The 25,351-nt window shown below is 59.1% G+C and overlaps 1 protein-coding gene across 1 annotated transcript; it reads left to right on the plus strand.

Moving 5' to 3' along the window:
* The first annotated feature begins 4,047 nt into the window (after positions 1 to 4,047).
* GRK2 (G protein-coupled receptor kinase 2) lies at positions 4,048 to 22,390 on the plus strand. Its single transcript, XM_087822022.1, has 21 exons — positions 4,048 to 4,187; positions 13,949 to 14,025; positions 15,733 to 15,806; positions 15,940 to 16,041; positions 16,142 to 16,216; positions 16,340 to 16,401; positions 17,189 to 17,240; positions 17,405 to 17,496; positions 17,870 to 17,969; positions 18,067 to 18,145; positions 18,227 to 18,357; positions 18,644 to 18,738; positions 18,811 to 18,918; positions 19,120 to 19,186; positions 19,477 to 19,577; positions 20,143 to 20,209; positions 20,289 to 20,384; positions 20,600 to 20,762; positions 20,915 to 21,051; positions 21,149 to 21,262; positions 21,365 to 22,390. Exons 1-21 carry the CDS (start codon positions 4,075 to 4,077, stop codon positions 21,527 to 21,529), a joined length of 2,070 nt encoding a protein of 689 aa, XP_087678148.1. The 5' UTR covers positions 4,048 to 4,074; the 3' UTR covers positions 21,530 to 22,390.
* The last annotated feature ends 2,961 nt before the right edge of the window (positions 22,391 to 25,351 follow it).

Here is a 25,351-nt window from a genome sequence, read left to right on the forward strand (position 1 = left end):
GGTCTTACAGACCACAGGAGAGGGGGTGCATTCGCCCCTAGTGCAGGGACAGTTGGAGGTAGGGTTCGATCTAGGCCTGTAAAAGCTCTGGCTAGAGAAGAGGCAGGGAGCCTGCGGAGAGCCTGACGCAGGCAGCAGCACCAGGTCGATGGTGATAGGACTCGGATAGAGTTCAGCAGGGCACAGCAGAAGGATCAGGTATTTTTTGGAGACAGACACACGGGGTAGTCCACAGAATGGATGACAGCACGTATATACATGGAGGGGGCGGCACTAAAGGAAGAAAGGAATCCGGGTGACTCCTAGGTTTCTGGAAGATGGAGGAGCCATGACTGAAATGGGGAGGCAGGAGTGGAACAGGTTGGACAGGGGCTGAGCGGTGGGAGCAACAGCTCAGTGTGGGACGCTTCAAGTTGCAATACTTATTAGTCATCTGGGGGAGATGCCAAGTAATGATGTGTCTGCGGGTCTGCCAGCTGGACAAAGATGGGGTTCCACTCCGCTTTCACTATCACTATCCCAGCCGGAGGCTGGCAAAGTCTGAGCACTGGACAAAGGTTTGTTGAGAGAAGGAATGACTGAAGCCAACCAGAAAAGGCAAGTTTACAATCGACCTTCCCTCCACCACCAGAGGGCAGCACCACCCAAACACAGCCTCCCCCAGACCAGAAACTGGCTTCACCTTCTGAGGCCAAGGACTCACCCTTACCTCTTCCCAGCCAGGGCTTCCAGGAGCCGATTTCCAGGGCCTAGGAATCAATGAGAGGCACCTGGAGACTGGGTCTCTCATAAGGACCCCGGTTTTAGGCCTGTGGGGACTGCAGATTGGGCTGTGAATGGGAAAAGCAGTCTGGGTTTTCAGATGGTGGGGGAGGGGCGGGCCACCTACTGGAGCAGGATGGCTGGCATTTGAGAACCCACAGGGACTCTCATCTGACAAGTTCATCAGGAAGAATTTTTTTTAATCCTCACCTGAGGATATGTTTTTATTGATTTTATTTTATTTTAAATATATCTTTATTGATTTCAGAGAGAGGATGGGAGAGGGAGAGAGAGAGATAGAAACATCAATGATGAGAGAGTCATCACTGATCCGCTGCCTCCTGCACCCCCCCCAACTGGAGATCGAGGCCACAACCCAGGCATATGCCCTGACCCGGAATTGAACTGTGATCTCCTGGATCCTTGGTCAACACTCAACCTCTGAGCCACGCCCAGCCAGGCTGTTTTTATTGATTTGAGAGAGAGAGAGAGAGAGAAACATGGATCTGTTGCCTCCCATACACACCCTGATCAGGGACTGAACCAGAAACCCAGGTATGTGCCCTGACCAGGAATCAAACCTGCAGACTTTTGGTGCACAAGACTATGCTCCAGCCAAATGAGCCACCTGGTCAGGGCAGGAAGAATTTTAAAAATTGGGGCTGCTCCAGAAAACCCAGGCCAGAGTGTGTCTGTAGTCAGAGTACCAAAGAATTGGAGAGGGATGGGAGGAAGGGAGGTTAGAGGCCTCCTGCTATGGCATCCCGTATGGTTCTGGCCCCGTTCTGCCCCAAATTCCATGTGCCACCTTGGGCTGAGCTCATTCACTCAGTCGTTCATTCATCATACATTGGTTAGTCCTTTGTGTCAGGCTCTGTGGTGGGCACTGAGGGCAAGAGATAAACTGGCAGTATCAGTTACAGCTGGAGATGGTATATATCTTTTTTTTTTTCATACATTAGCATTTCCAACATCAGGATGCATTTTCCAATTGATGCAAACATTTGATAAAGTCACACACACACACACACACACACACACACACACACCCCACTGTTAAAAATATGACATGATGCATCTTGCAATTGATGATGTTTTCAAATCAAGGAACTAAGTGGTAAGTGCAGAATCAGAGATGTACATGATGGATTGGGGGGTTGGGAAGGCTACCTGGAGGAGGTGGGTGTTTTTAAAAATATATATTTTTATTGATTTCAGGGAGAGGAAAGGAGAGGGAGAGAAAGACAGAAACATCAGTGATGAGTCACTGATCGGCTGCCTCCTACACGCCCCCTGCTGGGGATCCAGCCCACAACCCGGGCATGTGCCCTGAGCAAGAATTAAACCTCGATCTCCTGGATCCTAGGTCGATGCTCAACCGCTAAGCCAAGCCAGCCTGGTGAGAAGGTGGGTCTTAAAGGGTGAGCAGGACTTTACCAGTGATGAGGACACACAGAGGACTTTCAAGCGCAGGTAAGAGCAAAGGCAGAGGTGAGAAGTGAGGGTTGGGCTGGCAGAGGGACCCCCGGTGCAGAGGACAGTGGCAACACAAGCTGGAGAGGGGAAGCACGCAGTCATCCAAGACCTTGACTTGCAGGTTAAGGAACTTGTTCACTCAATTTGCTTTGGGCAGAGCAGGCAGGGGCCTGGAGCTATCTCTGGCCTGGAGTGCTGCTTCTGGGTGCTAACCAGGCAGCAGTTCCATCAGATCTACATTTGGAAGAGGTGTCTCTGGTCAGGGCCCGCATCAGGGTAGCAGCCATGGGAATCCTGAGAAGCAGACAGGTTCAAGAAGATTCTCAAGAAGCCAAACAGGAGAGTGTGGTAATAAACTAGGTTAGGGCAGGGGAAGAGGGAGGAGTCAGGGCTGATGCCTGGAGTCTGGGTTTGGGTATCTGGGTGGATGGTGGTGCCACCCGAGCAGAAGTGACCTCGCCTCTGATGTGCTCTGGTTCTGAGGTCTGCTGAGGCTGATCTCAGAAGGTAGCCTGAGAAGTGGACAGGGAGGGTCTCCCTGCTTTGCAGAAGGGTCCTGGTTACTGTGCCCAGGACTGGGAGAGGACCTTGTCACCTTGGAAAGTAGAGGCTCTAGAGAGGGACACGTTGAGATAGGAGGTGCTGCTTTGAAACACACAGAATACCCCCCACTACCCCTTGGGCTCTCAGCAGAATGAGTTTCCCTTGCCAGGCAGCACAGAGACCCTTGCACCCCCTCCCAGGATAAGAGAGGTTGGATCTCACATTGTGGAATTATGATGATTCCATCATGAATCTGTGGTTGGGTTGGGGTGCAGGCCAGGGACCTGCATCTACAAGTTGGACCAGGTTAGGTTCCTGGTGACCTGTTAAGGGTTCTAAATTCAGTCTGAGTCCTGGTTGGATGTCCTGGTCCTAGGTTCCTGGTCTTGGTGTTGAGTCTAGGACCCTGGTCTGCTGCTGGTGGTCCAAGACCTGGTCTGGGCTCTGCCCCCAATTTCAGGGTTTAGGATCATGATAGTGGTCTAGGGTCTGGGGTTGGTATGAAGGTTGGGGGTCAGTAACCAGGATGAGAGATGGACCCTTGATCAGAGTTTGAGATGATGGTCCAAAATATAGATGTGGGGTCCTGTTGGAGATCTGGGGTCTGCGGTCAGGGTCCGGGTCTGGGTGTGAAGGTGGGGGGGCAGGGTAGTGATCCAAGGTCAGGGTCAGAGCCTGAGGTCTCGGTGTGGGGCCGGGGTCCTCTTTGGAGGCTGGGATCCCCATGCTATCCAGGTCTGGTGTCAGTCATGGGCTGCGTCAAGGTCAGGGAGTCAGGGGTTAGAGTCGGGGTCCGAGACCCAAGTCCCGGGGGCGTCCTGGGCCAGGGCCGTGGTCAGCTGCGGAGTCCGGGATCCCAGGCGCGACGGGAGAGGGGGTCAGGTCTGGGTCCAGCGTTTCTTCGGTTGTGCCCCGGCCTGGGGTCCGGGGGTGCAGCCCGCGCGGCCTCCAGGGGGCGCCGCCCGCCGCCCGCCCGGCCCCTCGCGGGCTCGCTGGCGCTGTGCGCGGCAGGCGGGGCCGGAGGCGGCGGCGGCTCCGGGGCGCGGGCGGCGGCGGCGGCGGCCCGACTGCAGTCCCGGCGGGAGCGGAGCGAGCCGGGGCCGGGCCCGAGCCGGCGCCATGGGGCGGCGCCGCCTGTGAGCGCGGCGAGCGGAGCCGCGGGCGCCAAGCGCACCGGGCGGCGGCGGCGCCCGAGGCCGACGGAGCGGCCGGGCCGGGCGGGCCGAGCGCGCCGAGCCGAGCGGAGCGGAGCAGCGGAGCCGAGCGGCGGGAGAGGCCGCCGCCGCCGCCAAGATGGCGGACCTGGAGGCGGTGCTGGCCGACGTGAGCTACCTGATGGCCATGGAGAAGAGCAAGGCCACGCCGGCCGCGCGCGCCAGCAAGAAGATCCTGCTGCCCGAGCCCAGGTGAGGCGGCCCCGGCGCCCGACCCCGCGCCCGCGCCCGCGCCCCGCGCACCTGAACCCCGAGCGCCCGGCGGGGCTCCCCAGCCCCAGCGGCCCCCGACCGGCTCGGGGCCCCTGCCCCGCTCGGCCTCTGCCCTCGCCCGCTGGAGCCCCGTGCCCCGCACCCTCCGGGCAGCCCCTGGGCCCCTCCGCCGCCGCCCACCACCCCCCTGGCCTGACTGGCACCCATCCTCTTGCCCTCATGCCAGCTCATCTCCCCTTGGGGTTCCTCTGCCTTCACTCAGCCCCTTCTGGTCGACACTTGTGTGAGGTTTGGGGGAGACAAAAGTCTTCCCCACCGCCTGGTCGGTCACTGGCTTGGGGTGGGGTTTGAGAGTGCTTTGGGGGTCGGGGTGATGGGGAGCAGGGTGTGGTGTGCGCCCCATCCCAGGGGAGGAGACACCCACTGCCCCTTTCCCCTTACCCCCCTCCTCTGGTGGGCCCTGCGTATGGTGCCCTGCAGTGCTGTTGGCTGGGGGGTACCCCAGCACCCCTGCAGCAGCTGGACGGGGCTGCCACTTCTCCGTGAGACACCTGATGTCATTGCACCTGGTACCAAAGTTTAAACTGTGTGTGCAGGATGTAAGCGCAGAAGTGTACAGGATAGAGCCGAGAGCCGGGGCCTGCCCAGCATTTTATGGCTTCTGGAGTATTTTCCCATTGTTTGAGCCTCACGGACACCCGTGGGCAGGTAGGACAGGTGTGGTTTTGGCCCCGTGGAACAGGTGGGGAAGCTGAAACCCCAGAGGCGAGTGGCCTTCCCGGTGTCACAGGTAATCCAGGGTGTTGCCTGGTCATCAGATCAGGGCTTCCGGCTTCTAGTTCCACATTTCTGCCACCACTCTGGCCTGAGCCGGTGCCTGGCAGTTCTGCATCTATGAGAGCCATTTGGCCACTACCATTCCTTGTGTCACCTGGCAAGGCCAGTCCCAGCAACTCCTCCCTACCTGCCTGAGAGGTGGCATGCTGGTTACAGCCAGCCCAGGAGCCTGGGCCTGTCCTTGCTGTCATGGTGTTATCAGGTGACGTTGGGCAAGTCCCTTCTTGTTTCTGGGCCTCGGTTTTCTCATCTGTGAAATGTGGATGGTGTGAAATAAGGCTGTGTGACTGCAGCATCCCGAGTCTTTGAAGCAGGGTCCAAAGCTGCACGGGTTCCGTGCTGTCGTCTCCAGCGTCTTCCTCAGGGCTCTGTTCACTGGGTTTCGGATTGACTGAACACCAGGCCTGGGAGAGGAAAATTGGTCTGCAGTTTGAAAAGGCCGTTAGGGCCCTTTTTTTCTAGACATTTGCAATCAGATTTCTCAAAACAGGAACCAGACTTACTGTCAGCTAGGGGCTGTCCAGGGAGCAGTGACAGTTAGAACAAAAATGAGTTCAGAAATGACAAAGCCACGAGGGAGGAAACGGGAGAGTCAGCCTCTGGGGCTTGCAACGGCTCCCCTTGGTTGCTGAGACCTTGAGACCCTCCTGCAGGTTGGAGTTCTGCAAAGGGTGAGGCGGGGCCTTCTCTGGAACTCTCTGCCTTTGGGTAATCTCTCCCCAGAATGCATTGCTCTTGATGGGGCCCCACCTTGGGCTGGCTCTGCAGGTGTTAGAACCCAGAGAAATTAAACGTTCCCAGTCCCCTTTACCATCTGTGGTAGTGATAGTGGTGATAGGAATAATGGTGGGAATTATAATAATTTATTATTTATTTTGACATCTGCCATCTCAGTTGATCCAAAAACCAACCTGTGAAGTTGGCAAGGCCACGCCTTGTGTGTAGTAGCTGCACAAGAACTGTCAGCACCATGATGCCTGAAACTAGGTTGGCTGTGAGTTTTAGGGGAACAGTAGGAGGCCAAGAGCCAGGTGTCATGGGTTCTTGTGTAGGGTCACCATCTGGCAGCACAGTGTTGGGCACGTTGCCCACATCTGTAGGCTCTAAGAGTGACCACAGGTCAGCCGAGGCCGGGGAAGGACCAGAGCTGCTCCTAGGAGGCCAGGCCTCCTGCATTAGAGCAAACACCAGCCTTTGCTTTATGCTTCCCACGCCCAGTGGGCTGGATGCCTCCTGCCCTGGAAGGTTATTATGACTGTATCTTTGCCTGGCATTTCCCAGTTTGCAAAGTGCTTTTTACTCCACTTGATTCTTTTCATAACTGTGGGAAGCAGGCACAGCAGGTGGAATTCTCCCATTTAATAGCTGAGGCAACTAAGGCTCACAGAGAGGAGACTAGGTTACAGGGGTAAGCTGGAATCTGAACTCAGGTCCCTGGACTCCCACGTGTTCTTCCCGGCTATAGTTCCTTCCTCTGCACACCCCTCTGCAGCTCTGCTCTCACCCCATCCATGTTTTGTGGAATGTGCCAGCTAGCACCCCTTCTCCAGGGAGCTGTGGGGCTGGGGAGGTGGCCTGGAAACAGCAGGGCAGCCCCCAGCACTGTCAGCTGTCCTGGTTCACTAGGCCCAGACCCTCCCCATTGGCTGCTCTGACAAAGCTAGTGCCTAGAGGAGGCAGCTCCACGTCTGGGGTAATGTTTCCTCGCCTACAGGTCAGAGTCCAGGAGAAAGGCTGTGGTTTGTCAATGATAAGGTACCATTGGAGTTGCTCCCACATTCGGGTGGTCTGCGGCTGGTGCCCAGGTTGTGGCTTGACTGGGCGCTGGGTGTGTCATCACAGCTCTGACTTCTCAGGGTTGGGGAACGGGAGCTGTTGGGCACAGGGCCAGCTTGAGTTGGCACAGGGACCTCCCCTCTGTCACCCTGTAGGATCTGAGAAAACAGCCCCGTTTCTCCATCTTCTCATGGAAGGAAACAGCATGGTGTAGCTGGAAGACAGGAGGAGGCTCAGCTTCTAATCCACAACACCAGCTCATGCGGGACCCAGGCACGGCCCTTATCCTGGCTGAGCCTGCCTCAGTTTCCACCTCAGTAAAACGAGGAGGCTGCCCCCCTCACTGATGACCTTTCGGGTTGGTGGTCTGTGCCTCTCCCCAAAGGAGCTGCTGTCTCCCTTTCCAGCAGCGGCAGCAGTCCTGTAATTACTGTCATTTGCTTAATATGACCATGGAGGCCTTGTGTAATTAATCTCTGGGCTCCTGCCTGAGGAGCCTGGCTCAGGCAGTCCCAGGAGGTGCCCCTGCCCTCCCTGGTGACAGTGGCAGCCCCAGCAGCAGATTGTCAAAGCCGGGTGCCTCTTGCAGCCTCCCATTTTCTCGGCTCTTTCCTGGTCCCTCCCCCCCCTGTGGATTTCCTTCTTCCTGCCCTCTCCCGGCTTCCCTGTCTCCCAGACCCACCACTCTTCCTCTGCTGCTTCTTCGTTCCTGTTAACTCTTAGCCTCCAGAACTTCCTGCCCTTGACTTGTGGGGGGATGGGGTGCAGAGGGAGGTTTTCTCCCCTCCCCCCCCACTTCTTCACCAGCCTTTATTCGTTATCCAGAACTTTCCACTCCAGTAGCAGCATTCTCCCTCCTCCTGCCCCTGAAAACAAGCCCATCTTCTCGGCAGTCGCTCCCTCCAGGCCTTGAACCCAGCAATGGGTCTCCAGGCTCCCTTTTCCCATCTGTTCTCCTTTCCTGAGCACTGGGTTTCACATTTTTGCTGTGAATTTGCTCGCCTGCCCATTAACCGAGGAATCTGAGGGAATGTGAGCGTCCCAGGCTGGAATCCATGCAGGGGATTCTGGGCTCTGTCAACCCAGGAATAACGTATCCTATTAATGCACGGTCAATTCCCAGTAGTAAAATCCCGGTGACATCGGATGTCGGCACACTCCGCAGCCAGCGTTTCCTCCCGCCCGGGCAGGCGCCCAGGTCAGCTTTGCAGAGGGGCTGAGTGCTTGGGGTCGGGGTTCAGGCTGCCTGCACATGGCCGGTGCTCCTGCCTTGGACCTAACAGAAGTCATGAGCCCAACAGAGTTCTTGGGGAATGCACAGCCTCCATCCCACCTGCCCCTCCTTCCTGTGACCCTCCATCCCCACGCTCCTGTGGCCCCGAGGGACCGTGTCCTCCGCTCATCGCAGAAGACGGGATTACAGTCAGGTTGTTGCTAAGCTGTTTCAAACAGGAGACACTAAACCTGAGGTGCTGGGCAGCAGCTTTTTCTAGAACAGTAGCCTGCCTTCCGTGCTTCTGCTTACCGCGAGGGGTAGCGTCTGTGCAGGCCGAAGAGCAAGGGTTCAGAGTGGGCTTCCTGGTGTAACTTGTGAGCAGCTCTGTTCTCCGAGGGGCCAGTTCTCTGACTCTGGAGCCATCCTGGGTTCGTGGAGGGGTCAGCCCCCTCCTGGGACCCTTGGGGTGCGGAGCCCCGGAAGTTTGTTCTTGCTGCGTTCTGACGTAATGGCAGTGGATGCAGGGTGTGGTACTTGTGTCACAGTCGTGTAGACACTGTGACATGTGACAAGGCCGCCAGAGTTCCTCTTCCCACACATCCCTTAGGGAGCCACTTTGTGGCCACCATGCCCTCGGGAACCTGGGTTGCTGTGACATTCGTGGTGGGCTGTGACATTATGTGTGTGGTGCTCAGTGGGTGTCATCTTCTCTCCCCCAGCCATGGCTTGCTCCACAGTTGGCTGCTTCGGTTGGTCTTTCTCAATTGGTATGTGCCCCATCCTCAAGCTCTGAGGACATTGTCAGCCCCAGGGAGAGTCAATGAGAAATATTAATAAGAAGCCCCAGGGGACTTCCTCCTACCACTGCCACTGTGGTGCCAGGTTTCCTGGAAATGCCACAGAGGAGTGCCCGAGCCTCCGCTCCGCTGGCTTGTTAGCTGTCACCTCCCAGAGCATGGCAGTTCCAGCATGGCTGCACCGGACTTGCCAGTCCCTGGCCCCCGTGCCAGCTTGTATTATCCTGGGATTTCAAAGCCCTGTCATCCATGTCACACAGGGGCACAAGAATCATGGTCCTTAGCCTGCTAGATGCCAGCCAGAGTTGCCCCCAGCCTCAGCCTGGTGGGCTCCCAGGGGAGATGCTGCTTGCAGCCACTGGCATGGGATGGAGGGGAAGGCCGCCGGGTCACAAGCCAGGGTCCCCTGGGACCCTGTACCCTACTCTTCCATAAAGGCTAAGGGGAAGCTCCCTCCTGGTGGGAGGCTCTTTCTCAGGGAGGTTGGATGTTTTCTTGCCACTAACGCCGTGTGGGACTCTGGGTCAGTGGCTCCGCTTCTTTTAGCCTTGATTTCCTCACTGTCAAATCAGTGTGCTTGTCTGTGACCCCTGCAGTCCCTCCCAGTCCACATAGGCTATCATGTGTGACCCTGAGTAGTCACTGATGAGGGCCCAGACCAGCCCGCCAGGCCACTGCGCCACAGAGCGAGGGCCTTTGCTTTTCCTGTGAACCACGTGGTGCTAGAAGGTACCGGAAGTTCTCACCCCCTCCCTGCCTACTGTCCTGTCACCCCAACCCCTACTCTAGGCTGAGAGGGAGGAAATGCCCCCACACACTGTGTCAGGCTGGGCCTGTTCCTCAGAGCAGCTGGAGCTGGTGTGAACAGCCCTGGCTGCAGGTGGCAGTGCCAGGTAGCCAGATCCGGCAGCTCCCTGCCATGGTAGGGCAGGCCTCCTGCTGAGGGGCCCCCCGATACTTTGGCAGGGCAGGTATTGGGCTCTGCCTGAATCCCCCAGGCTGAGCAGCATGAGTGTGTGAGGCTGGTCAGACTGCACTCCTGGGTCCGCCCTGGCCAGGAGGCCCCCTGGCCACAGACCCCTCTCCAAGAACATGGCAGGTGTGGGACACAGACCCAAACAAGACTGTAGCTTATGGTCACAGTCTAGAAGGAGGCGCAGGTGTAGGATCCCAGCAGGTGGGGTCCCTCTAGGAGGGAGACATGAGCTGATAGCCCTCACAGCAAGGCTGGCATCTTGGAAGAGTTCTATGTCCTCTCAGGCTTTTTATTTTTATTTATTTTTTATATTTTTAATGATTTTTAGAGAGAAAAAGGGAAGGAGAGAGCAAAAGACACACACACACACACACTCTCTCTCTCATGGGCTGCCTCCCGCACGCCCCCCTGCTGGGGATTGATCCTGCGTGTGCCTTGACTAGGAAGCAGCCCGCAACCTCTCAGTGCAGGGGATGACTCTCAGCCGAGAGCCACACTGGCCAGGGCCTCTCAGGCTTTTTAAATGGCCAGCGCTGTGGTGACAGTTCAGAATTTTGTTGACATCCTCATTTTACAAATGAGGAAACTGGACGTTTCAAGTTGGTGACTTGGCCTGGCCTCTGGGGAGGGAAGTGGGGAGAGCCATTTGAGGCCCAAACCTGGGCACCCCTCGACTGGGAGCCTTAAGTTCTTCTGGCAAGGAAGATGCAGGCACTTGGCTCTCTTGACCACCCGGAGTTGATGTGGGAGCCATGTGCTTCTGCATATTGGGGTTGTTGACTTGGGCTGGAGCAGAAACGCTGCTCTGGGCTCCCCACCACTCCAGACTCCGCCAGTATCAGGGAGCGGGTGTTGGAGACAAAGGTGACCCAGCCCAGGAGGCCATCACCACCTCCTGTGCCAGCCTGTACTTGCCACCCTGGTGGGAGTGTCCCCTGTGACACGTTTTTCTAACCTGGCAGCTCCTTCGGCTGCCAGCCCAGTGGGAATGGACAGGAAACCCTATGCTTTAGGGGCCTTCCCTTCAAGGGCTCTGCCCGAGTCTGACCTTGTGTTTGGTTGGGGGGGAGTGTTTATTTTATTTAGAAAACATTTTTTTCTTTTTAAGGAAGAAAGTGAAGTGTGTGGGCTGGGAAGCATGCTGCGGCCTCCCATGCAGGCTTGTGGGGGGCGGGGTCTGGCTGCCAGGCAGCGCAGAGCAGATCCACTTTCTACTGTCCCTGGGCTGAGATGACAGCAGAGCCACCCAGTAAGGAGGGCTCTGCTGTCTGCAGCCTTTCCTCTCTGGTGGGCAGGCCCTCTTAGAGAGTGATTCCTGGTGGGGACCTTGGGGTGTCCAGTTCTTCGCTGCTCTGCAGGGCCACTGAGTCACGTGGCGGGACAGCTCCCTGGCTCCCTGTGGGCCTTCCCACTGCAGCTCCTTTGCTGAGCTGGTGCCAGTCTTGCTGGTTCCCAGGAAGCAAGTTTGGGGCTCAGGAGGGCTTCCCAGTGACTACTGCAGGGGCCATGGTGGGGTCATCTAGACAGGCTGGGGTCATTTTGCCTGCCATCTGCATTACCTGTTTGGACATTCCACCTGAGCACACCTGCCCACTGTCTCACTGTCCACCCCAAGGGGGATGACGTTTGGGGATATGTTTTCTCTCTATAGCTTCTTCCCATCCCCTTCCACAGGGCTGGGATGCAGACGCAGAGCCCAGGGCCGAGCCAAGGGCTGGTGAGAACCCTGCCTTCCTGGCCCCTCTCACGGGAGAAATCTAGGCACTTGGCCCTTGCAGTGTTCCGGGGCTCATGCCCCTTACTCCTGGCTGCCTGGTCTCACCACCCTGTGAGCCTTTGCTGCCTTGGACTGGGCTCTTCCCCCTGCGCTCGGCCTCAGCACCCCCAACCCAACTGTCCCAGGGTCTGAACAGGAGGTTCCAAGCTCTGCGTGCTCCCGTGTTCTCTTGTGTGGCTTTTTCTTGTGTGACTTGAACATGAGGCCTAGGAAGGCTGGGGCCTGGGCTCCCACCCAGACCATCTCCGAAGGAAAATGCTGAGTGGAAAAGGGTAGGAGTCCCCTTCCTTCGAGCCCAGGAGGAGGCTGGGCAGGGTCCACAGGCGCACTGGCCTGCCTTCCAGCTGGCCTTGTCAGCGCTCTGTCCATTCCAGCCTTCTCCTCACCCTGTTTCTTTCCCGCCTTCCCGGCCCAGTGTTGTCAGATACTTGGGCTTCCTCCAATGGGTGTCCCCAGTGGCGTCTGTCTGCTCACCCCCTGCCTGGACCCCCTGCCGTCACTCCTCGCCCCATGGCTCCTTGCTCATTGGCCCAGCCTTCCCCAGCCTGTCCTCAGCCCACTCACCTGCCCTGGGCTTCACCACCTGCTGACATCCTGTTTGCGCTTGAGGAACCCACTAAAGTTCCGCCTTCTCCACACAGCCTCTCCCGAAGGCCCAGAACATTCTTACCTCCCCGAGTCTCCTCCATCTGACTGGGCCCCACTCAGGCTTTGTCACACTCTGTCTAATGTCATAGAACCAGGACTTGTGCCCTGGGAGGGCCTACCTGGAGGACAGGGGTACAGGATACCTTGCCCCCCAGTAGGTGATGTACAGCAGGCCCCTGTGGCCAGGGCCCCATGCTGGGCTCTAAGGGATGCAGGGAGGCAGGGAGGTGAGGGCACAGCCTGGACTTTCCCATCCAAGTCCTTACCAGCTGCAGTCTCTTCATTGGTGGCCTGTGGGTGGCCCCACATATCCTAAGGGTCACTTGAGCCTTGCATGGCCTTAGGTGTGACTGCCCAGCATGGCCCTCAGTACAGGCAGCTAAGAGTGTTGCTCAGGATCCTGGGCTAGTGAGGGCCAGATGTGACCACAGCTGGCCGTCATGACAGGCAGGCCTGCAGGGCAGGGAGCAAGTAGCCCGGGAAAGGGGAGGAGGGGACAGAAAGGTGTGTCTGAGGCATGAAATATAGTCCAGTGTCTCTTTTTTTTGGACAGTGCTTAGTGTTGGGGGATGAGACAAATGGGCGGGAGCATGGGGTTGGGCTTCCGTGTCAGAGTGGCCACCCCCTCCCCCGCTGCAACCCAGGGGCAGGTATTAGGAACGTGGGAACTGAGGCTTAGCCTTTTTTTAAAACTATTTTTAAAAATTGAGATCTAATTCATGTAACATAAATTTATCATTTTAACCCTGGCCAGTGTCGCTCAGTTGGTTGGGCATCCTCCCATGCACCTAAAGGTTGCTGGTTCGATTCCTGTCAGGGCACATGCCCGGGTTGCAAGCTCAATCCCTGGTCGGGGGCGTGCAGGAGGCAGCTGATCAATGTTGCACTCTCCCATCTATGTTTCTCTCCCTCTCCCTTCCTCTCTTTCTAAAAATAAATAAAAGTATTTAAAAAATAAAATTTATTGCCCTGGCCGGTGTGGCTCAGTGGTTAGAGCACCAGCCTGCCCATCGAAGGGTCTGGGGTTTGATTCCCAGTCAAGGCCATGTACGTGGGTTGCAGGTTCGATCCCCAGCCTCGGTTGGGGTGGGTGCGGGAGGCAGCCAATCTGTGTGTCTCTCTCTCATACCCATTAGCAGCCACTCCCCGTTCCTTCCCCAGCCCTTGGCACCCACTAATCTGCTTCCTGTCTCCATAGGTTTGCCCGTTTTGGACATTTCATATAAATGGGATCATATAACGTGACCTTTTATGACATGTTTTTCACTTAGTGGAGTGCTTTCCAGGTCCATCGTATTGTAGCCTACGGGTATATCACTGCCTCGGCGTGTCTCTGCCGAGCGGCGCATGCTCCATCCTCCGGATAGGCCACAGTTTGGTTATCCATCGTCTGCTGCTGGGCGAGGCCTGACTTTTGAGGTTTGGCCAAGTCCCCAAAGCCAGCACAAAGCAGTGCTGGGACCAGACTTCTCAGCAGCCACCTGCTGGAAACCCTAGCTTTGGGGACAGAGCCTTATGGAGCAGGCATAGGCTTTCCCAGGTCCCTCTGATGTGACCTTTCTAGAGGGAGCAGTGACACCCACCACCAGTGGCCTCTGGCTCTGGATTCTGGGAGAGGAGGCAACCGCCTTCCAGGAGAGCAGGGCCAGAAAAGGGCCAGGAGGCCTGATAGATGTCACAGGGCTCCAGATGACCATGGTCTCTATCTTTCAGCATCCGCAGTGTCATGCAGAAGTACCTGGAGGACCGGGGCGAGGTGACCTTTGAGAAGATCTTCTCCCAGAAACTGGGTGAGTACAGTGGGGACTCCATCAGTCCCAAAGATTGGAGTGTGGGGGCAGGAGGACCCTGAGGCTGGCTCCCAGGAGGTTTGGCTTCCGATCCATGGGGGCAGGACAGCCAGTGAGCCCTTGGGTGACAGCAAGGCTGTGACCCGCTGTGCCTCCCAGCCCCTGGCTGCGGGCCCAGGGAGCCCTGTGAAGGGGTGGGGGCCCAGCAGTCTTCCAGGGCCACCGGGGAAGTTCCTCCTTTGGGGTTTTTGTTTTTGAGAGTTGCAGCTTCCCCTTGGCGCAGGCACAGCTGCTCTGGGCCGTTGGTAGAACTGACAGGAAGGGGCGGGGCTCTTCCTGTGGCGCCTGCCTCGCTGTGGTCTGCCCACCCCCTCCCCCATAGGCCCTCTTTGTGAGCAACCTGCTTCAGCCTGGTCCTCTGTTCCTCCTCCAGTGCCAGTTGTCTAGAATGGGGACCTGGCCCTAGGGCACGGTTGGGGTGGATCTCAGGGAAGCAGCTCCAGCCACACAGAGCTCTGATTTGGCTTCTGGAGAACAGGCTCTCAGCTCCGAAAAGGGAGTAGCCTGGCCTGGTGGGAGCAGGCTTTGGAGGTCAGGCTCGAGGGGGCCAGTGTGTAAGGAAACACACAGCTTGGGTCCCCTGACTGTGCTGTGTGACCTTGGGCACATAGCTGTACCTCTCTCAGCCTGCTGGTGTCCTCACCTGGGACCTGCTACTCAGGAGCCTGTCGGAGGGCTGGAAGAGGGTGCCAGTGAAAGCCCCTTGTCCACTGGAAAGCCCTGTCCCGAGTTACTCAAAGGCACAGTATTGAAGGGCCAGGCCTCTCTATCAGAAGTGATGGCCGTGCACACTGGCAGAGGTGCCCAGGCCATGGAGACAGTGCCACCAGAGAGGCATAGAAAACTCCCCGGCACAAGCTGGCCACCCAGGTTGGGCTGGAGGGTGCAGGGACCACCCGTACTTCTCTGCCCTCCAAGGCTGCTCTTAGGCCAGGCCTCAGGCCCCCACTCCCTGGGAGGGGCGAGACCTGGCCACAGCCCGTCTCACCTCTTCCCTTCCCCAGTGGCCCATGCCCTCAAGGCCCTACTCCCCAACCTGTCCTTCTCAGGACCTGCCACTGGGTAGATGAACCCTGAGTTCTCATACCTGCCACATAACCCCTGCCTGACAGACCTCCCTGAGCCTCAGTTTCCCCAGTTGGACCTCACCTTCCTGTGTGCCTGTGTCTCAGGGCCTCTGTGAGACTCAGCCAGATGGTGGAGGGGGTTATAAGGTCTAGGGAGAGGGGGATGGCCCCCTCAGAGGCCGCCTTCCTTCCCCGTGCTATGGCTCTGGCCTGGCCCAGGTGACTCACTGCACTTGCGGGGCCCACCTGGTGGGGGTGTCACCCTCTAGGAGGAGGTGCAAGTCCCAGACTGCATTGAGATGGCAGGAGGCCCAGGTGCCAGAGCCAGCCCCTGGCCTCTGCCTCACCAAGGTGCCCATCACTTTCCGGCCGCCATCTGAGGAAGCAGGCCCCAAATCTAAGAATCTTCAGTTGGCAGCAGCCTTCGAGGCCATCTTGCCCAGCCCCTGCCTGGGGCAGAGACCACCCCTGTTGCCTCCTTGCCCAGTTCTGCCCAGGGAGCCCCAAGTGCACACCACCCTCTGTGATGGGAAGGCCTCCGAGGTGGCATGGCTCAGGGTGACCCAACCCTTGCTTTCAGGGTACCTGCTCTTCCGAGACTTCTGCCTGAAACACCTGGAGGAGGCCAAGCCCTTGGTGGAGTTCTACGAGGAGGTGAGGCCAGCCCTTGCTCTGCCTGGGGTAGGGGGATGAAGTTGGGCTGCTTTTGTTGAATCTACAAGATGCTTGGCGTTAGTGCCCCTAGGCCCTGCTGGGCCAAAGGTTACCCTGGGGATCTGTCCTCTAGATCAAGAAATACGAGAAGCTGGAGACAGAGGAGGAGCGCCTGACCTGCAGCCGGGAGATCTTCGACACCTACATCATGAAGGAGCTGCTGGCCTGCTCGCACGTGAGTGCCTGGACCTGCATGCCAGCCCAGAGCTACCTGGGCACCGGGAAGGGATGGAAGGACCCTGTGGAGAGTTCACAGCCATCTGTGTCTTCCCCAGCCCTTCTCGAAAAGTGCCATTGAGCACGTCCAGGGCCATCTGGTGAAGAGGCAGGTGCCTCCGGATCTCTTCCAGGTATGTGCTGACCTTACTCCTCCCCTGCCTCCTGGCCCAGCTGGGGCCACCTTGGGCCCAGGTTAGGGAACCTGATCAGCTCCTGCTCTGGCACAGTCACAAACCTCTGCCTTCCTCCCTTAGCCGTACATCGAGGAGATTTGTCAGAACCTCCGAGGGGACGTGTTCCAGAAATTCATTGAGAGGTGAGAGTGGGGTGCATGCAGGAGAGCAGGGGGAGGGAGAGGCCGTCCTGAGAAGGAGTGTGGATGGCGTGGAGAGAAGCCAGCCTGCTTTAGCCCCCAGGCAGGGGGGGTGCCTGGGTCCATCTACACTCTAGTGCAGAGACTCCTGAGAGGTGAGGCAGGCCAGGTCATCACCTGCTCCACACTCCTAGCCTACCCTTCTCAGCACCAGGCCTGTCCCAGGTGCTTCTCCAGGGACCACAGGACCACCTGTGAGCCCTTCCCTCCCATGGACTGTCTAGCACCTTGCTGGGCCTTCTAGGCTGAGAAACATTGGGTGGTGGTAGGGGCAGACACAAGAGGACACATTGCCCCAACCCCCTGCCCTCATGGCCAGAGCCCACCTGATGGGTGGAAACTGTAGGTAAATTTCAGCTTGATGTAAGGAACAGCTTTCATAAGGTCCCAGCTCCCCAGCCATGGAGTGGGGGCCTCACAGGGAGGGAGTGCCTTGTCACTGGAGGTATGCAAGCAGGGATGAGATGAGCATTGTCAATGATAAGGTAGCAGGAAGTCAAGTCAGGCTGGAGGACCTCCTTTCTAACCTATCTGATTGTAGCAGGGACCCAAACATAGGTGGCCAAGCCCCACCCGGGCTGGTGTTCTGGGTAGGGGCCCAGCTTGGAATGGCCCTGTTCCTGCGCAGTTCCAGACCCCGGGGAATGGCAGTGGGGTGGGGCAAGCTCACCCCCGGCATCATGCCATTTACTTTCTGCAGCTTATCTGAGCTCGGTTTCTTCTCTTACAGTGATAAATTCACACGATTTTGCCAGTGGAAGAATGTGGAGCTCAACATCCATGTGAGTGGGCTGGGTGGGTGTGGGAGCTGGCCCCTGGGCTTAGCCAGGGCTGGGAGGTATAGTGGTTGTGGGATCAGTGCCAGGTTCCCCATGGGGTGGCTCCCTAAAGCAGGTAAGCATGTGGTGAGGGTGTGCAATGACCCCAGTTGTTGCTGCCCCCACAGCTGACCATGAATGACTTCAGTGTGCACCGCATCATTGGTCGAGGGGGCTTCGGCGAGGTCTATGGGTGCCGGAAGGCTGACACGGGCAAGATGTGAGCTCCTGCAAGGGAAGGGAGGGCCCCTGGGGGTGCCCTGAGGCATGGGTGTCCATGGGCGAGCTAGGGGCATCAGGGCCCCAGGAGCCAGATGGCAGGGTCCTGAATGAACAGGTCTCTGCAAAGGGGTATGTGCTCGCTCTTTGCTTCTCTCTCTCTCCCCCATTCTTTGCTTGTCTGTTACACTCCTCAGCCCTGAGCCCCCAACTCAGCACTTTCTCTTGCCCTCTCTGTGTCATAAGCTTGTTGTGGTGTCCAAAATTCCCCCAAAGAGCCCTGAGGACTCCCTACCCTGACTCTGGGCCCCAAAGCAGCCCTGGGCTCTGACTACAGTGCCTCTGGGCTGACTCACTGACCCCTCCCCCCCAAGGTATGCCATGAAGTGTCTGGACAAGAAACGCATCAAGATGAAACAGGGGGAGACCCTGGCCCTGAACGAGCGCATCATGCTGTCCCTCGTCAGCACTGGGGTGAGCCGGGTGGCCAGGTGGGCTGGCCACCAGAGCAGCCTTTGGCTCCGGGACCTCTGGGCAGCCTCTGCTGACTTCCTGTCCCGTCCCCTCCCAGGACTGCCCGTTTATCGTCTGCATGTCGTACGCATTCCACACGCCGGACAAACTCAGCTTCATCCTAGATCTCATGAACGGTGAGTGTGTGCCTGGCCCCAGGTGGAGCAAGGGGCTGGGGTGGGGCACCGGGGCAGGGAACTGATCACTGCCTACCTCAGGTGGGGACCTGCACTATCACCTGTCCCAGCATGGGGTCTTTTCCGAAGCGGACATGCGCTTCTACGCAGCCGAGATCATCCTGGGCCTGGAGCACATGCACAATCGCTTTGTCGTCTACAGGGACCTGAAGGTGAGCCGCCGCCTGTCCCTCCTCTGGGTGCACCTGGCCCAGCAGGGCGTGGGAATAGCAAGCCCCGGACAGGGCCGGCCAGCTCCTCCCCACTGCGCCCTCCCACCCACCGAGCCATTTACTAGATTCACATTGTGGTTGAGGGGAGGAGGTGAAGACCCTGCCCAGGGCCTGGTCCTTGGACATGCGTAACCCTCTAGAGTGAAGGCAGCGACCCAGCTGGCATCTTGCCTGGCTGGGCCCTGTCCTGAGCCGCCCAGGGGAGCTCACTGGGATTCCTCCACAGCCGGCCAACATCCTGCTGGACGAGCACGGCCACGTGCGCATCTCAGACCTGGGCCTGGCCTGCGACTTCTCCAAGAAGAAGCCCCACGCCAGCGTGTGAGTGCCCAGCCCGCACCCTCCTTCCCAAACCCTCTGCTAGACGTGCTCATGGTCTCTTTGCTTCCACAGGGGCACCCATGGGTACATGGCTCCCGAGGTGCTGCAGAAGGGAGTGGCCTACGACAGCAGTGCCGACTGGTTCTCCCTGGGCTGCATGCTCTTCAAGCTGCTGCGGGGGTGAGTGGTCGTCTCACTCAGGCGGCGAGACCAGACAGAGCGGCTCTTCCCTGGTCCAGGGAGGAGGCTGGGAGGAGCCCACAGCTGCCTGGTTGTTAGGAATGGCACCGTCCCTGGCTTTGGACAAAGATCATTGATGCTGTCTGCCTTAGTTTCCCCATTCCTGTCCTGTGACCTTGGCCTTTAACCTCTCTTGCCCAGGCATAGTCCCTTCCGGCAGCATAAGACCAAAGACAAGCATGAGATTGACCGGATGACATTGACAATGGTGAGTGTGTGGTTCCAGCCCAGGGGTGCTGGATGGAGTCCATGGGGGGCCACAGGGGGGCTGGAGTCTCCCATGGGTATCAGTGTCACAGACTCTCAGTCTTACCAGCAATGATGTCAGGTGGCTCATCCCCACTTTGGCCTCCTGCCCTGTAGACTCTCCTTCCCTATATTGTCAGAGCAAACATGGCTGCTGGGCGTGAGTTAGGAAGCTGGGCCCGTTTCTCCCTCTGCTGGGAGCCAGGGGCTCTTCCTCGGCCCCTGCTAACATCTCACCCTTCCTTCCTGAAGGCTGTGGAGCTGCCCGACTCCTTCTCCCCTGAGCTCCGTTCCTTGCTGGAGGGGCTATTGCAGAGGGATGTCCACAGGAGACTGGGCTGCCTGGGCCGAGGGTGAGTGCTGGGGACCAGGGCCACTGTCCCAGGCCTTGCCTCCCAGCCAGGCGCTGGGCACTCAGTCGTGCTGTGGTGTCCAGGCCTCTGCAGTGGGCTGCTGGGCCAGCCTGCTTGGGCGTCTGCCTGTGTCCCCCTGAGGACAAGGGCTGTGTCCGTTACTGGAACCAGCCTCCTTTGAGGAACTCACAGGTTGGGGCACAGCCAGCTCTGTGTCCAGATCCTCAGGGTTGCAGCTGCTGGAGCTGGCTGGGGACTGGCTTCCGGAGGAGCCCTTGTAACAAAGATGGTGATGATAATGATGATAACAGCAGCTTTTTATGTTTATTAAACATTTACTAAGTGCCAGGCACGATGTTGCAAGACTCATAATATTAAAACTTAAAGCAGCCCTACGGTGTGGGAACTGCTGCTCTCCCCACAATAGAGATGAGGAAACAGGCTCAGGTTTAAGGAACTTGCCCAAGGTCACAGAGCCAGAAAGTGGCTGAACCAGGAGTTAGCTGGGGCCACCTGCCCCACACCAACATAGCCCTGGCCCAGATGACCCCCCCTCTCCCCACAGGGCCCAGGAGGTGAAGGAGAGCCCCTTCTTCCACTCCCTAGACTGGCAGATGGTCTTCTTGCAGAAGGTAAGAGTGGGGGCCAGGGCTGGCAGAGTGCTGTGCTGTCTCTGCCCCATGCTGATGCCCAGCCCCTGTTCTGCCGCAGTACCCTCCCCCGCTGATCCCCCCACGAGGGGAGGTGAACGCAGCTGACGCCTTCGACATCGGCTCCTTTGATGAGGAAGACACAAAAGGAATCAAGGTACTGGGCCTTGCCGGGCCTTGCACCTGAGCCCTCAGCCCAGCCCTGGGGCTTCCCCATCCTTCCTCTGCCCCTAGAAGACCCTTTCGCCAGCCCTGGGCCCCGGGCTCCTCCTCCCCAATGTCTCTAGGGGTGGACCAGATCACCCTGCCTGGGTCCCTGGGGCTGGGCAGACCTGTGGTGATGGATGTCCCTGCCCCGTCCCCATGGTGCAGTTGCTGGACAGCGACCAGGAGCTCTACCGCAACTTCCCCCTCACCATCTCTGAGCGGTGGCAGCAGGAGGTGGCAGAGACTGTCTTCGACACCATCAACGCTGAGACAGATAGGCTGGAGACCCGCAAGAAAACCAAAAACAAGCAGCTGGGCCATGAGGAAGGTGAGGGCCTGTGGCTGCCGTGTATGCCCACTGCCCACTTTAGAGATGAGAAACAGGCTTGGGTTTCAGGAACCCAGCCAAGGTCACGGCCAGGAAGCCGCCGAACCAGGATTCGAACCGGGACAGGGCCTCTCTCTCCCTCTCTCATGCAGACTACGCCCTGGGCAAAGACTGCATCATGCACGGCTACATGTCCAAGATGGGCAACCCTTTCCTGACCCAGTGGCAGCGGCGGTACTTCTACCTGTTCCCCAACAGGCTCGAGTGGCGGGGCGAGGGCGAGGCCCCGGTAAGGATTGGGGCTGGGGGCCAGGGGGCAGAGGCTGTAGCTGGCTGGGCCTGTCCTGCGCCCTCACTGTCCCTGCCCATCCCTCCCTGCCCTGCAGCAGAGCCTGCTAACCATGGAGGAGATCCAGTCGGTGGAGGAGACGCAGATCAAGGAGCGAAAGTGCCTCCTTCTCAAGATCCGCGGTGGTAAACAGTTCGTCCTGCAGTGTGATGTGAGTACAGGTGTGGGGGCCCAGCAGGCGGGGGCAGCATGGGGACAGGGTGACCTTCGGGGCACCCAGGCCCCCCCCTGACCGACCCCCTGCCATATGCAGAGTGACCCGGAGCTGGTGCAGTGGAAGAAAGAGCTGCGCGACGCTTACCGAGAGGCCCAGCAGCTGGTGCAGCGGGTACCCAAGATGAAGAACAAGGCCCGCTCGCCCGTGGTGGAGCTGAGCAAGGTGCCGCTGGTGCAGCGTGGCAGTGCCAACGGCCTCTGACCCCCCACCCGCCCGCCTTTTATAAACCTCTAATTTATTTTGTCGGATTTTTATTATTTGTTTTCCCGCAAAGCGGAAAAGGTTTTATTTTGTAATTATTGTGATTTCCTGTGGCCCCAGCCCCCAGGGAGGGGCCCGCTTGCCTTGGCTCCTGCTGCCACCAACCCAGCCACTGTCCAGCCACCCTCAGCCCTGACGCCCCAGGGGTCGCCCACTCCCAGTGTCTTCCTGTGGGGGGGAGAGCAGCAGCCCCCAGCAGCCCCCTACCCCTTCCTGGGGATAGTGCCACCTCAGGCTCCGGGGGCTGTGCTCTGTGCCCACGGCTCAGCTGGGTGGCTGGGCATCCTCCGCCCCCGGGGAGGCTGAGGCACAGGAATACTACCTGAACTTTTCCACATTGGCCCCTCCTGCAACAGGTACATAGCCCTGCACTGTCCTGCCTCCAGCCAGTTGGTGGAGGAGGAGCCCATTATTTCCCTGACCCCAGGGCCGCCCACAGTGACTTGGACTCTTGCTCCCTCACTCGGGAGGAGTCCCTGCGTCACTGGCTGCCTCCATTCTCACCTTCCCTGGACACTGGGGCTTGGCCAGGAGGGTGGCGTTGGCAGCAGGTGCTGCTGCTGTCACTGCAGCCCCGCTCTTCCTCGCGTTCTAAGCTCCCAGGCTCAAGGATCACCAAAAGGCAACTACGGGTTGTACCATGCTGGCCTAGCCTGGCCCTGAAGCCCCCCTGACCCCGGACTGGGCGAGGCCTTGTCTGCCCAGGACCACAAGGGCCAGCCTGGGTGGGCTGGGCAGCACAGCAGGAGGGGCCAGTTGGGCCAGCCCTTGCCACCCCAGGCCGGTCAATGTGCACCCCGGGCTGTCCAGCCCCAGCCCCAGCCCCATGTCCCGTCAGTGCCACTACCCACAGGGTGCCACCTCGCCCGCCGCATGCCCCCTCGTGCCAGTCGCGCTGCCGTGTGTGGTGTCGCGCCTTCTCCCCCAGGGGCTGGGTTGGCTCACCCTCCCCTCCCATCTGCTCACTCCCTGGGGCGTTTCTTTGCCGATTTTTGAATGTGATTTTAAAGTGGAAAAATGAGACTATGCGTTTTTATAAAAAAATAGTGCCTGACTTTGGCTGTGTCAGACTCTTTTGTGCCCAATGATCATTTTCAGCCACCTTTGGGCTGGGGCATGAGGGGAGAGGGTCGTGGTGGTGCCAGGTCCCCTCTACCATGGCAGGTATCCAGGGCCAGCCTGCCCAGGCCCAAGCTCTCTCCAGGGCGGGGCAGGAGGTTCCCATTCCCCCCTCCCACCCTAGGGAAGCAGAGGGGGTCTTCTGCCTACTGCCCAGGGTAGCAGGAGGAGGTACCTGAATTTTGGTGCATGGTATCACGTTTGGACTGACTGAGCACCCCAGCTTGCCAGGCACAGTGCTGAGGACACTGTCATGGACAGACAAGCACCTCTGCTCTTGGGGCCACAGTGAGCCTTTGGGCCCTTGGCCCTCTCTGGCTTTGGCCTCCCCTCTGACCTTGTGCTCCACCCCCTGCAGCAGTCTGAGGCCTGAGGGATCCCCCAGTATCTGGCCTCTCATCTACCCAGAGACTCTAGTCAACTTCTTTTCCCCCAGGTCCCTGCTCTACAGGCCCCCATGGGTGATGTCGGTTGCTGCCCACCCCATGTAGGGCTCTTCTGGGCAGGGCTGAGAGGCATAGTACCAAAGCACAGCATGGCAGGTGGCGAAGGAAAGCTGCTGGGGATGGAGGCAAAGGAGTCTTGGAAAAGGCCTTCAAACTGGGCCTCCAGTATTGGGGTGGGGAAGTGGGGGGATATTTCTGATTCAGGCAAGGGCCTGGCAGTCGGGAGTCACTCATTGGCAGGAGCACTGTGGGAAGGAGCCAGGCCTGGGAGGCCCTGAATGCCAGGCTCAGCCTGGCTCAGAGCCAGCTCACTTAGTGGCTACAGAACGAAGATGGGAATGGACGTGGAGTCTGAACTTGGATAGGCTCTGGATGGGCTGGAGCTATGGGAGCCAGCTGCAGAACAAGTTTCCGATGACCAGTGCTGGATGAGTGGAGGGAGGCAGAGGGTGGGAGGCAGGGGGACAGCTTAGGGCCACTGCCTCTGCCCAGGGCAGAGATGTCATAATGGTAGTGGTGGAGGTTGGACCAGGAAGAGATGCAAAGAGGCCAGATGGGAAGAACATGGCACCTGGGAGGGCCATGGTGCCATTCGGAGCCACGACAGTGGGGAAAGCACAGCTGGCCTGAGGGGAAGAGGGTGAACGTGGCCAGGTCTGCTTTCAGACATACTGATGGGACAGCATGGCACACGGGCACAGAGACGGCCTAGAGGGGCTGAAATGCAGTTGTGAAGGTAGCATCAGGGTAACGGGAACAGACAAGCCTTCAGCCAGGGAGAAACTATGTGGAGATCGAGGAGGGATAGGAAAGGCTCTGGAAAAGGGTTGAGAAGACAATGAAATCAGGAGTCAAGGGCCACTGGGGAGTTGTGTTCACAACTGCAGAGATCAGGAGAGGCTGGGCCTGAGAAAGTCCTGTCCGATGGAGGTGGGGAGGTGGGGGGGAAGAGGGCCTGGGGAAAGGGTAGGTGGAGGCTGATGAGGGCTGCAATCAGAGGCCTTCGAGCCTCTGTTAGACCCAAGGACGTTACAATGACCTGATAACACCACAGGATGGGGTGGCAAAGTGATAGCAGATAGCACAGGTGCCACTGGGCCAAGTGAGAGGTCAGAGTGTAAATGGCAACCAGCTTCCCAGCCCAGAGACTCATCTCAAACTCTAGATCAAACTATCTGGTCATTTTACTAACAGGGGGACTGAGACCAAAGGGTTAGCCTTGGTCAAGCCTGGTGGCTGCTTCATCACCCAACAAGACCAGGACCAGACCCCCCAGGGCTAAAGCCCGGTAACAAGGCCAGTGCTCAGCCGGGAGGCCTGCACCTTGGTTCCGGCGTGGGTGGAGGGGCCCGCTCTGATTTCGAAACTCTCCTTCCTCTCCTGACATTGGCAACAAAGGGCAGCCTCGGCAAAAGGGATCCACGGGGTGGGTGAAAGCCGTTCAGGGTGGACAGTCCTCCACGCCATGAGGACCAGCCAGCCTGCTCTCCCCACTCCCTCGCCCTCCTGTTCCTCACTCCCCGCATGGCTGGGCCCAGTCCTGTGCTGCGGCCACCACCAGGCACCGGCCCAGGTCCCTGGGAGGGTGCTTCACGCTAAGCTGGCCATCATTTAGGGGCATCTCAACGGTGACGGGGAGGGGAGCCAGCACGCCCCACCTCTCGCCTGAACGCAGGCACGCTAGGCAGCGGCGGTGTGCCGGGGTAGGAAGCGGGGGTGGGGGACGGGGACCCGCAGGGCTGCCGGAAAAATACGGTAACCCGGGGGCAGCAGAAAGGCTACCTGCTGCGCGCGCACGTCCCGGGGTCCCAGTCCCCGCCCCGAGCGCGCCCGCCCCACCCCCGGCCCCTCCTTCTCTTGCGGGACCCGCAAGGAGGGGTCTGCGCCGGGCCTGGCGCGCCCCCTGCAGGCCCCGGGCGAGCTGTAGCCAGGCCCCGCCTCCCGGTCCGCCCTCCGCAGACCCTCGCTCCGCCGAGGCCGGGTGGAGACCGGGCCCCGCTGCCCCCGCGCGCGGCGGGGCTCGGCGGCCCGGCGGCGCCCCCTCCAGACCCCCGCGCGGCCGGCCCGGCGGCGGTTGCCATGGCTGCAGGGGGCTCGGGGGCCCGGGGCCGGACGCCCCGCCCCGCCCCGGCTCAGCCCCGCCCTCCGGGCCCGCCCTCCCCGCCACCTGCGCCGCCGCCACTGCCGCGGAGGCGCG

Source organism: Miniopterus natalensis, chromosome 11 (genome assembly GCF_054644295.1).
Source record: "Miniopterus natalensis isolate mMinNat1 chromosome 11, mMinNat1.hap1, whole genome shotgun sequence".
Lineage (NCBI taxonomy): Eukaryota > Metazoa > Chordata > Mammalia > Chiroptera > Miniopteridae > Miniopterus > Miniopterus natalensis.

What these genes read in the sequence shown, in the direction of transcription:
- GRK2 (XM_087822022.1), top strand. Translation starts at nt 4,075, where the DNA reads ATGGCGGACCTGGAGGCGGTGCTGGCCGACGTGAGCTACCTGATGGCC. An exon ending in ACCGGATGACATTGACAATG is followed by an intron (nt 19,187 to 19,476) that starts GTGAGTGTGTGG and finishes TCCTTCCTGAAG; the next exon opens with GCTGTGGAGCTGCCCGACTC. An exon ending in CTGGGCTGCCTGGGCCGAGG is followed by an intron (nt 19,578 to 20,142) that starts GTGAGTGCTGGG and finishes CTCTCCCCACAG; the next exon opens with GGCCCAGGAGGTGAAGGAGA.